Source organism: Hyla sarda, chromosome 3 (assembly GCF_029499605.1).
Source record: "Hyla sarda isolate aHylSar1 chromosome 3, aHylSar1.hap1, whole genome shotgun sequence".
Classification (NCBI taxonomy): Eukaryota; Metazoa; Chordata; class Amphibia; order Anura; family Hylidae; genus Hyla; species Hyla sarda.
This window is the reverse complement of record NC_079191.1, coordinates 156,784,293-156,797,184: the sequence shown is the minus strand read 5'-3', so window position 1 is coordinate 156,797,184 and position 12,892 is coordinate 156,784,293. Positions and strand designations below refer to the sequence as shown.

At 48.2% G+C, this 12,892-nt stretch overlaps 1 protein-coding gene across 5 annotated transcripts in view; it reads right to left on the bottom strand.

Moving 5' to 3' along the window:
• Positions 1–12,892, bottom strand: part of RFC4 (replication factor C subunit 4) — a 148,937-nt gene that overhangs the window by 85,247 nt on the left and 50,798 nt on the right. For 2 of the 5 annotated variants that reach the window (XM_056565308.1, XM_056565309.1), the window contains exon 2: positions 11,271–11,396. In XM_056565308.1, the coding sequence (XP_056421283.1) occupies positions 11,271–11,392 (122 nt within the window). In that variant the 5' untranslated portion in view covers positions 11,393–11,396. Of the gene's footprint in view, positions 1–11,089; positions 11,206–11,270; positions 11,400–11,474; positions 11,624–12,892 lie in introns of those variants that run through there. The other 3 variants (XM_056565306.1, XM_056565307.1, XM_056565311.1) reach the window with 3 other exon arrangements.

Below are 12,892 nucleotides of genomic sequence, written 5' to 3'. Positions count from 1 at the left end.
TGAAATCTGCAGCAGAAAATCCCGCGAATCAAATCTGCACAGAATACTGTACGTGTGACTAGACCATTAAAGGGGTACTCTGGTGCTCCAGCGTTCTGGACATTTTGTTCAGAGTGCTCGCAGCCGGAGGCCGTGATTGTTGCGTCACACCATGAGGGAGCGTGGAAAAGGAGATAATCTGTGAGTAAGATTAGGGAGGGAGTTAGTGAGGGGAGCGGGATCAGACTGAAGGTTTTCTCTGTGTTTTAGGGAAGGGATGCACTGTGTGTTAAGTATGTGGGGTTGTATAGGTGCCAAGCTTTGTGGAGGCTGAGAGGAGTAGCTTTTTATTATAATTAAACACAGTCATGGCCATAAATGTTGGCACCTTTTAAATTGTCTGACACGGTTTTAGGTAGGGTGGGAAAACCGCATAAGGGGCAAAAATGAGCAAAACCGGAGTGCTGCCTCACCTGGAATATTCTTTTCAGTTTTGGGCAGATTTTTTCTCTTCTGCAGCTTACATACACTACAATGCAAGTGGTTTGAAGTAATTTTTCTGCTCACTCAGCACTCTGTCAGACAGCACTGTGATAGCTATAAATTCAAAAGGTTTCCATAGTCTCTCACTTTATAAATGGGATCTGTACTACCGTACTTTATAGAGCGCCGCTCTCTTTCTTTCTTTAGGCTAAGTTTCTACTTTTTTTTGGGCGTGCATTTTTCCCAAAAAACATCAGAACGGCCCCCATGGCGTCTTTTCATTGGAAAAATGCTGCGGACAGAGGTTAGCTGTAAATCAATGAGAAATCGTGAAATTCTTTTTCCACTTTGCGTTTTTCAGTTTGGCGTTTCTTTAATCCTTTTGGCCTTTTTCAGCTCCTTGGTGGTTTTGCAAAGTCACAGCACATTGAGCCTATGGAATTATTTTTTGTAGGCATTTTAGGACTTTAGTCATCCAAAAAAGTGATGGAGATACTTTTTTAATAAAATGTCATAGGGTGCCATAAAAAAAAAAAAAAAATGTAAAAAAAATTAAAGTAGTGATGGAAAAAATTGTTTCCAATGAAATCTCTTTAATATCACAAAATTATTATAAATTTTTAAAACCAGGATCAATTTATGTGGGCGGGCAGGGCACTAAAATATAGCAGACAATACTAAAAATGTAGTGTGTGTGTGCTTCCTTTTTTTTTTACATTTACAACTCCCAGCATGGAACACAGTAGACAGATCGCCAGATGCGATCCTCCTGCATAATGTATAGATGCGGCCGGCCGCTCTTCTATGGTCCCCTGCACTGCCGTATATATACACCTATTCATATTGCCAGCAGAGAGTTGTGATTGGCCAGATGGTTCCAGCCAATCACAACTCTCTGCGGTAAATATGAATAGGTGTATATATACGGAAGTGCAGAAGACCATAGAAGAGAAGCCGGACGCATCTATACATTATACAGGAGGATCACAGCGGGTGTCAGGAGTGACATCCGCTGTGATCTTTCCTTAACTGCTGGTACTACAGCTCCCAACATGGAGCACACTCTGTAGTACCTGCATGGAGCACACAATGTAGTACCTGCATTAATAGACAGATCGCAACAGGTGTCAGAAATTACACTCACTGTTTGGTACCCAACAAGTTTTGAAAAAACGTCAAAGGGGCCAAAAATGCAATTTCCACTAAAAAGGCAAAAAACGGCAAACAGGAAAATTCTGTGGCATTTTTTTGGGCCACAAAAAAAACACAAGTAGAAGCTTAGCCTTAGGAATAGCTATGCTACAATGGTTTTCATGCCTCATAATTTATATATATATTTTGTATCTTTATGTTTATCCACTTTGTGTCCATCCACTCCTTTTTTCTTAAATTTCCAACGATTTTATTACTGCATGTTCCAGTAATGAACAAAGGATAATTTCTTTATTGCTGTTCAATGTTTTGTCCAGTACAATTTAAAAAAAAAGATGTATACATAGTGTTTCCATGCAACCAAGACTATTAAATTTAGTTACCGTATATACTCGAGTATAAGCCGAGTTTTTCAGCACGATTTTTCGTGCTGAAAACACCCCCCTCGGCTTATACTCGAGTGAACTCCCCCACCCGCAGTGGTCTTCAACCTGCGGACTTCCAGAGGTTTCAAAACTACATCTCCCAGCAAGCCCGGGCAGCCATCGGCTGTCCGGGCTTGCTGGGAGTTGTAGTTTTGAAACCTCCGGAGGTCCGCAGGTTGAAGACCACTGCGGCCTTCAACATCATCCAGCCCCCTCTCACCCCCTTTAGTTCTGAGTACTCACCTCCGCTCGGCGCTGGTCCGGTCCTGCAGGACTGTCCGGTGAGGAGGTGGTCCGGTGGGATACTGGTTCCGGGCTGCTATCTTCACCGGGGAGGCCTCTTCTAAGCGCTTCGGGCCCGGCCTCAGAATAGTCACGTTGCCGTGACAACGACGCAGAGGTGCGTTCATTGCCAACGTACTTATGCGTCATTGTCAAGGCAACGCCTCTATTCCGGGCCGGAAGCGCGGAGAAGAGGCGCCCCCGGTGAAGATAGCAGCCCGGACCACCTCCTCACCGGACAGCCCTGCAGGACCGGACCAGCGCCGAGCGGAGGTGAGTACTCAGAACTAAAGGGGGTGAGAGGGGGCTGGATGATGTTGAAGGCCGCAGTGGTCTTCAACCTGCGGACCTCCGGAGGTTTCAAAACTACAACTCCCAGCAAGCCCGGACAGCCGATGGCTGCCCGGGCTTGCTGGGAGTTGTAGTTTTGAAACCTCTGGAGGTCCGCATGTTGAAGGCCGCAGTGGTCTTCAACCTGCGGACCTCCGGAGGTTTCAAAACTACAACTCCCAGCAAGCCCGGACAGCCGATGGCTGCCCGGGCTTGCTGGGAGTTGTAGTTTTGAAACCTCCGGAGGTCCGCAGGTTGAAGACCACTGAGGGCGAATGATGAGAAGAGGATGATGAAGGGGGGATGTGTGGGATGATAAGGGGATGTGTGGGATGATGACAAGGGGATGATGAAGGGGGGATGTGTGGGATGATAAGGGGATGTGTGGGATGATGAAGGGGGGATGTGTGGGATGATAAGGGGATGTGTGGGATGATGACAAGGGGATGATGAAGGGGGGATGTGTGGGATGATAAGGGGATGTGTGGGATGATGACAAGGGGATGATGAAGGGGGGATGTGTGGGATGATAAGGGGATGTGTGGGATGATGACAAGGGGATGATGAAGGGGGGATGTGTGGGATAAGGGGATGTGTGGGATGATGACAAGGGGATGATGAAGGGGGGATGTGTGGGATAAGGGGATGTGTGGGATGATGACAAGGGGATGATGAAGGGGGGATGTGTGGGATGATGACAAGGGGATGATGAAGGGGGGATGTGTGGGATGATAAGGGGATGTGTGGGATGATGACAAGGGGATGATGAAGGGGGAATGTGTGGGATGATGACAAGGGGATGATGAAGGGGGGATGTGTGGGATGATGACAAGGGGATGATGATGAGGATGTTAATGACGGATCTGGATGATGACAGGGGGGGATGAGGTATTTCCCACGAGTCAATAACATTTCCTGGGATTTTGGGTTGAAATTAGGGGTCTCGGCTTATACTCGGGTCGGCTTATACTCGAGTATATACGGTACTTATGGGCGAGATTTATCAAAACCTGTCCAGAGGTAAAGTTGCTGAGTTACCCATAGAAACCAATCAGATCGCCTCTTTCAGTTTTCAGAGGCCTTGTTAAAAATAAAAGAAGCGATCTGATTGGTTGCTATGGGCAACTCAGCAACTTTTCCTCAAGACAAGATTTGATAAATCTCCCCCATGGTGTTCTTATAGTGGCAGCATGTTTGTATAGCAGCATACACTTGTCCCTGACCTTGTTATTAGGGGTTTTACTTATTTTCCTTATTGAGTTGATTTTGAGTGTTACTTTTTTTAACCCCTTTAATAAACTTTAGCCTCAAGGACCAAAAACCATTTACGAATTTGACCTGTCTCACTTTGGCCTCGTCCACACTGCGAACATTACGCATGCAGTAGACTCCCATTGTTTTCAATGGGATTCTGCTGCTCTGTTCAGACTGCGGAATCCCTGTAGCAGAAATATGTCCACACAGAAAATGAAAATCATTAATATATTGAAAAATGAAAAATATTACCGTATATTCTGGCGTATAAGACGACTTTTTAACCACAACTTTTTTTTCGGAAAAGTCGGGGGTAGTCTTATACGCCGGGTATTGGAGTCCGGGATAGGAAAACTTATGACTATCTGCCCGGGCCGGCTCCCATGTGTGGGGGCCGGCCAGAGCAGATAAAAACTAATTACTGATACTAAAAACCAGGGTGCCTCCAGCTGTTATGAAACTACAACTCCCAGCATGCCCGGACAGCCTTTGCCGGTCCAGGCATGCTGGTAGTTCTAGTTACACAACAGCTGGTTTTAGTATCAAGGGAGTAGATAATCATAGCTTTTCCTATGCCGGACATCCCTGTGTCCCGAAAGATCTTTTCGGGACATAGGGATGTCAGCTGGTCACTCACCATTCCCCGACCGGCACGCGTCCTCCTGCGGTCCTCCTCCGCCTCTATGGTTGTACGCATGGGACGTCAGTGACATCCTCCTGTGACCATAGAGACGCAGAAGGACCGCAGGATCATTGCAGGAGGACGCACGCCGGCCGGGCCTGGTGAGTGACCGGCGGCGTGTCATCTTCTTCAGTGATCCGGTCACCGCTCCTACAGGCCCAGGACTGCTGCTATGGTCCATAGCAGTAGATGGAGACCCCGGGCCGGAGGAGCGGTAATCAGAACACTGTGGGGGCAGTACAGACATACAGCCTCCAGCCATACATTGTATATGGCTGGAGGCTGTATGTCTGTGAGAGGGGGGGGGGGGGGACGACTGTTTACTAATGTGGAGGAAGCTGCCTACTATCGTGTGTGTGGGGGGGGGACATGCTGCCTACCTAATGTGGGGGGGGGGAACTATACTGCCTGCCTAATGTGGGTGGGGGGGGGGGAACTATACTGCCTGCCTAATGTGGGTGGGGGGGAACTACACTGCCTGCCTAATGTGGGGGGGGGGGGGGGAAACTATACTACCTGCCTAATGTGGGGGGGGGGGGGGGACTATACTGCCTGCCTAATGTGGGTGGGGGGGGGGGGGGGGAACTATACTGCCTGCCTAATGTGGGGGGGGGGGGGAACTATACTGCCTGCCTAATGTGGGGGGGGGGGGGGAACTATACTGCCTGCCTAATGTGGGGGGGGGGGAAACTATACTGCCTGCCTAATGTGGGGGGGGGGGGAACTATACTGCCTGCCTAATGTGGGGGGGGAGAACTATACTGCCTGCCTAATGTGGGGGGGAACTATACTGCCTGCCTAATGTGGGGGGGAACTATACTGCCTGCCTAATGTGGGGGGGGGGGACTATACTGCCTGCCTAGTGTGGGGGGGGGGACTATACTGCCTGCCTAATGTGGGGGGGGGGGGAAACTATACTGCCTACCTAATGTGGGGGGGGGGGAACTATACTGCCTGCCTAATGTGGGGGGGGGGGGGGGAACTATACTGCCTGCCTAATGTGGGGGGGGGAGAACTATACTGCCTGCCTAATGTGGGGGGGGGGGGACTATACTGCCTGCCTAATGTGGGGGGGGGAGACTATACTGCCTGCCTAATGTGGGGGGGGGGGGAACTATACTGCCTGCCTAATGTGGGGGGGGGGGGAACTATACTGCCTGCCTAATGTGGGGGGGGAACTATACTGCCTACCTAATGTGGGGGGGGAACTATACTGCCTACCTAATGTGGGGGGGGGGGGAACTATACTGCCTACCTAATGTGGGGGGGGGGGGAACTATACTGCCTACCTAATGTGGGGGGGGGGAACTATACTGCCTACCTAGTGGGGGGGGGGGAACTATACTGCCTACCTAATGTGGGGGGGGGGAACTATACTGCCTACCTAATGTGGGGGGGGGGGAACTATACTGCCTACCTAATGTGGGGGGGGGGGGAAACTATACTGCCTACCTAATGTGGGGGGGGGGGGGGAACTATACTGCCTACCTAATGTGGGGGGGGGAACTATACTGCCTACCTAATGTGGGGGGGGGGAACTATACTGCCTACCTAATGTGGGGGGGGGAACTATACTGCCTACCTAATGTGGGGGGGGGGGGGAACTATACTGCCTACCTAATGTGGGGGGGGGGGGGGAACTATACTGCCTACCTAATATGTGGGGGGGGGAACTATACTGCCTACCTAATGTGGGGGGGGGGGGGGGAACTATACTGCCTACCTAATGTGGGGGGGGGAACTATACTGCCTACCTAATGTGGGGGGGGGGAACTATACTGCCTACCTAATGTGGGGGGGGGGGGAACTATACTGCCTACCTAATGTGGGGGGGGGGGAACTATACTGCCTACCTAATGTGGGGGGGGGGGAACTATACTGCCTACCTAATGTGGGGGGGGGGAACTATACTGCCTACCTAATGTGGGGGGGGGGGAACTATACTGCCTACCTAATGTGGGGGGGGGGACTATACTGTACCTAATGTGGGGGGGAACTATACTGCCTACCTAATGTGGGGGGGGGGGGGGAGAACTATACTGCCTACCTAATGTGGGGGGGGGGGGAGAACTATACTGCCTACCTAATGTGGGGGGGGGGGACTATACTGCCTACCTAATGTGGGGGGGGGAGCTATACTGCCTACCTAATGTGGGGGGGGGGAACTATACTGCCTACCTAATGTGGGGGGGGGGGGGAACTATACTGCCTACCTAATGTGGGGGGGGGGGGGGGAACTATACTGCCTACCTAATGTGGGGGGGGGGGGGGGGAACTACAAGGTACTGTACATCGCGGTAGGAGGGGTAGTCTTATACAGCGAGTATATCCCAAACTCTATATTTTAACTGTAAAAGTTGGGGGTCGTCTTATACGCCCAGTCTTCTACGTCGGCATATATGGTAATACAAGGCTTTATTTAACCGTTAGGATCAGAGCTCAGCTCCTGAGTGCTTTGGTGGGTGCTCGGCTTTGAATGACACAGAGCTTACAGTACCTTCCTGCTGTGATGTATATATTTCATATAGCGGGAATGGCGATGAGGGAGTGACGTACACAGCAGTGACGCCGCTGCTAAGCGCCGCTCCGGACTCACGGTAGTGCGCACGTGACCTTGCAAGCCACCCGGCTTAGCTTTATTAAGCGGCCGGAAGCTCTGTGCTCCCCTGACTGCCATTGCAGCAAGGTGGAGCGGGCCACAATACCCCCAACTTAATTGTGAGTACAGGGTAGAGAGGTGGCCCGACACCAATGTTGAGCGGTCCAGGCCACTGATCCCCGTATTGTATCGCTTTTTTTGCAGGTTTGCGGTCGCCCCTGAAGCACGGCACACGCCGCAACTATATTACATAACTATTACTGTGTGATGCAGGTATTCTCCTCCTTTACTTTAGGTACATGGCTGGGATTTATGAGATATATTGAGAAACTAGCCTTCCTTTTGTTCTCCCCTTTTTTTTCAGGTGATGGTCCTCAGACATACAGAGTGCCCCTGATTCAGGAGGGGCTTGGTCAATGTTCAATAAGGACATCTATACCTGTCACTGTTGTAAAGTTCGGGTATTTTTATCATTGTTTTCTCCACTGATCTATGCCATATTTGTATTCGTATTTGCTGAATCCACAGCTATACCTTATGCAATTTAATTACTGAACCCCCCAGCGGTTTCACCCCTGATGACGTCACCAAAAAGTTTGGTGACAGAAATGCGTTGGGTGTTGTGGGGGTAATCTATATGAGCCCCACAGTTCCTGTGGTTATCGGCGTGGTAATTTTATCATTTGCACGCGGTATTACCCAGTTATCTGTGCGCTTTTCTGTATATGGCACCTAATCGAACTGTCACCCCGCGTGATAAATCCTGCCGAGTGACAGTGGGGTCATCACCAGTGACCCCATACATTGGAGGTTTCCAATTTTCACTGGTCTGAGAGCAGTTACTTATTATAGTCTAATTGTTTTCTCTCATAATTTTTGTGGCATTTATTTTATTCTAATACCTATTAAAGGTTAAGTTTTAAGCTATTCAAGTTCATAAGATTACTAAATTCCCAGCATGCCTGGACAGTCAATGGCTGTCCAGAAATGCCCGGAGTTGTTTTGCAGCTGGAGGTTCCGTTTTGGAAACACTGCCATACAATACGTTTTTCATTTTTATTGGGGGGGGGCACACGTGTAAGGGGGTGTATATGTAGTGTTTTACTCTTTATTATGGCGTGTTACGGTGAATTTCCCGCTAGGAGTTTGCGCTGTGGCGAAAAATTTGCCACAGCCCAAACTTGAGGCAGGAAACTTACTGTAAACCCGCCCGTGTGAATGTACCCTGTACGTTCACATGGGGGGCAAACCTCCAGCTGTTTCAAAACTACAACTCCCAGCATGTACTGACAGACCGTGCATGCTGGGAGTTGTACTTTTGCAACAGCTGGAGGCACACTGGTTGGAAAACCTTCAGTTAGGTTCTGTTACCTAACTCAGTATTTTCCAACCAGTGTGCCTCCAGCTGTTGCAAAACTAAAACTCCCAGCATGTACTGATCGCCGAAGGGCATGCTGGGAGATGTAGTTATGCAATAGCTGGAGGTACAAAACTACAACTCCCAGCATGCCGAGACAGCAGTTTGCTGTCTGGGCATGCTGGCATTTGCAGTTTTGCAACATCTGGAGGGCTACAGTTTTAGATAACACTGCAAAGTGATCTCCAAACTGTGGACCTCCAGCTGTTGCAAAACTACAAATCCCAGCATGCCCAGACAGCAAACAGATGTTTGGAAATGCTAGGAGTTGTAGTTTTGCAAGATCTGGAGGGCTACAGTTTAGAGACCACTATATAGTGGTCTCAAACTGTAGCTCTCCAGCTGTTGCAAGACTACATATTCCAGCATGCCCAAACAGCTGTCTGGGCATGCTGGGAGTTGTAGTTTTGCAACATCTGGAGGGCTACAGTTAGAGACCACTGTATAGAGGTCTCAAACTGTACCCTCCAGATGTTGCTAGGCAACTTACCGGCTTCCGTACGATCCAGCCACACAACGTCGCCCGCCCGGACGGGTAAGTGGATCTTCGGCGCCGGTCGTTTCCCCGTCCTGTCCCGCCTATTGTGGGTGGGCAGGACGGGGGAAAATTCAGGTCCGATCTCAAAAAGCCAAATATGACTCCTCTTCTGAGCATTGTAGTTCGACCGTAGTGCACTTCAGGTCAACTTATGGGGTACCTCTATACTCAGAAGAGATGAGGTTACAAATTTTGGGGGGTATTTTCTGCTATTAACCCTTGCAAAAATGTGAAATTTGGGGGGAAACATTTTAGTGAATTTTTTTTTTTTTTTTACATATGCAAAAGGCTCACTTTATTCCTTGTTACGTTCCTCAAGGGGTCTAGTTTCCAAAATGGTATGGCATGTGGGTATTTTTTTTGCTGTTCTGGCACCATAGGGGCTTCCTAAATGCAACATGCCCCCTAAAAACCCATTTCAGAAAAACGTACTCTCCAAAATCCCCTTGTCACTCCTTCCCTTCTGAGCCCGCCGAACACTTTACATAGACATATGAGGTATGTGCTTACTAGAGAGCAATTGGGCTACAAATATAAGTATAAATTTTCTCCTTTTACCCCTTGTAAAAATTCAAAAATTGGGTCTACAAGAACATGCGAGTGTAAAAAATGAAGATTGTGAATTTTCTCTTTCACTTTGCTGCTATTTCTGTGAAACACCTAAAGGGTTAAAACACTGACTGTCATTTTGAATACTTTGGGGGGTGTAGTTTTTATAATGGGGTCATTTGTGGGGTATTTCTAAGATGAAGACCCTTCAAATGCACTTCAAACCTGAACTGGTCCCTGAAAAATAGTGAGTTTGGAAATTTTGTGAAAAATTGGAAAATTGCTGCTGAACTTTGAAGCCCTCTGGTGTCTTCCAAAAGTAAAAACTCGTCCCTTTTATGAGGCAAACATAAAGTAGACATATTGTATATGTGAATAAAAAGAAAATTATTTGGAATATCCATTTTCCTTACAAGCAGAGAGCTTCAAAGTTAGAAAAATGCAAAATTTTCAAATTTTTCATCAAATTTTGGGATTTTTCACCAAGAAAGTATGCAAGTTACCACAAAATTTTACCACTATGTTAAAGTAGAATATGTCACGAAAAAACATCTCGGATTCAGAATGATAACTAAAAGCATTCCAGGGTTATTGTTTAAAGAGACAGTGGTCAGATGTGCAAAAAATGGCCGAGTCCTAAGGTGTAAAATGACTGGGTCCTTAAGGGGTTAAAAGACGGAGGAAAGAAAAAAAAACTCAAAGCCAAAAATGAAATTTGTCCCGGTCCTCAAGGGATTAATTTTGGTTGAACCGTCTAAATATGTATGGTGGCCTCCCAACTCTTCCCTGACTGTCAGGAAAATAAGGATCAGGAAGTGGGATTTCAACATACTCGATCTATTTATTCACATAATAGCGGTCAGTGGCTTGTCTCCCCATCCATATTCAGCCCAGCAAGCATGTGTATCAGGGACCAGGAGAGATATGTTGGCTGAATGTATCTTCAGCCAACAGCTATTTATGGTGTATGGCCAGACTTTGGGTGAATGCACACCACGTTTCAGGCATACAGCAGCAGCTCTGCAAAAAAAAAAAAAAAAGGGTCGAAAAAAAAAATGACGAGAGTAACTGACTCGGGTCAGCTCAATGGAATGAATGGGGTACAGCACGGGTCACAGTATAGAATCACATTTGTCACCGTTACCATTGCCGTTCAGCTCCGCTCTGGGGCGCTCCATCAGCAATACCTCCAGTTTTAGTGGAGAAAAGAATGTACTGTTTTTTTTTTTCTCCGGTAAAGCCTCTCTCTGATGGGACCCGGTGGAGTCCTTTCTACTCCAACCCATTTTTTGGGGACATTTGATGCAAAAAAAATAAAATAAATAAAAGAAGCCAAACGGGCCCTTAACGGGACAGAGCACAATCTTGGGAGTAAAAAAATAAAAAACCTCATCAGGACCTTCTGTTGACATCAATGGGCCTTTGATTCCACAAGGTTTTCAAGCAAAATTGGAGGCAGAATCCACATGGAAATTCTACTGCGTGCACTGGTTTCCTCATGGAAAAGCCCGCCAGGAATTTCCTCAGTGTGCACGAGCCCTAGAGGCATCTCCTGCTAGCGATAAAAAGGGGGCACTTACTATTTCTCCACCCAAGGGATCTGCTTCTGTTTTTTGCTGTCACTGCCTGAGGTGGAAGCAGAAGTCTTCTCCTTCACAGGCTTGGTGCTGATGGACGTCCCTCCTTTTAGAAAGGCCTGCATTGTTCTGCTGGGAGACACACGTTACATTACTATACAGAACATGGTAACAGGCCGGTCCTGACAGCCCTCCCGCTGCACTTACATGGCGCGCCGCTACTCTGACTAGGTTGTCCAGCGCGCCAAAACTGCGCAGACCACTTCCAGGTCACGCGTCTCCCAGTGCTGAGAAGCCACAGCATAGCACATTAGGTAAACTCGTAACCATGTGACCGGAGCTGTGAGTGACGTTACCGTGTCATGTGACCGCCATCCTCTGGCGCGGAATGTGAGGGAACATGTAGTATAGCAGTGGGGCTGTGTGTCCACAGTGTACGGGACAGACGTTCTGGTCACGGGTACCGAGCCTGGCCGTGATCAGGGAGAAACTGAACTTGTGTCTAAATATCCATGGCAGTGTTTCCCAACCAGGGTGCCTCCAGCTGTTGCAGAACTACAACTTTCAGCATGTCCGCACAGCCAAAGGATCCTGCTATTCCAGACTAAATGCTCCAGCCTGCCCGGGCATTCTGGGAGTTGTAGTTTTACAACAGCTGGAGCTACCCTGGTTGGAAAGCACTAATTTATGGACTGTAAGGCAAGGTTCAGACTACGGAATTTCCGCCTGCAATTCCGCTTTGTCATGGCAGGCAGAAATTCCACTTGCTAAAATGTATAGTGTAGTGAATGGGTTTCCGTTCACAAATTCACACTTCGGAATTTGTGAACGGAAAATCCGCTTGGAGATTTCCGCCTGAAGAATGCCGTTGCTCTTTCTTCAGGCGGAAATCCGTGCGGAACACATTGCAGTCTATGGGAGACTGCAGTGTCCACGCGGTCCTAGCACCGACTAATTCAGTCGGCGATGGCCGCACTCGGAATCTCTGGGCGGAAATTTTCTGCCCGGAGATTCCGTAGTCTGAACCTAGCCTTTTAGTCCTGTGTGAAGATACTAGTTTATCTTGGTCTGTATTTACCCACCTGAGATATGAAACACAACAGTTCGCATCACGTTTTTTACCGTTTTTGCAATGCAGTTCCCGTATCAGGTTTTTGATGAAAAACTGATTCCTCAAAACCTGAGTAAACTGTATCAAAACCGTAGGCATGCGCAGCCTATTGCATCAGGGTGTGCACCCTAAAGCACAAACTCACGCCACGCGCGTGCATGCATATATGTGTATGTGTATGTATATGTATATATATATGCACACATACACACAGTATAGTTCCCCCACATTAGGTGCAGTATAGTCCCCCCACATTAGGTGCAGTATAAGTTCCCCCACATTAGGTGCAGTATAGTTCCCCCACATTAAGTGCAGTATAAGTCCCGCCACATTAGGTGCAGTATAGTTCCCCCACATTAGGTGCAGTATAAGTCCCACCACATTAGGTTGGCAGTATAAGTCCCCACACATTAGGTTGGCAGTACAGTTCCCCCACATTAGGTTTGCAGTACAGTTCCCCCACATTAGGTTGGCAGTACAGTTCCCCCACATTAGGTGCAGTACAGTTCCCCCA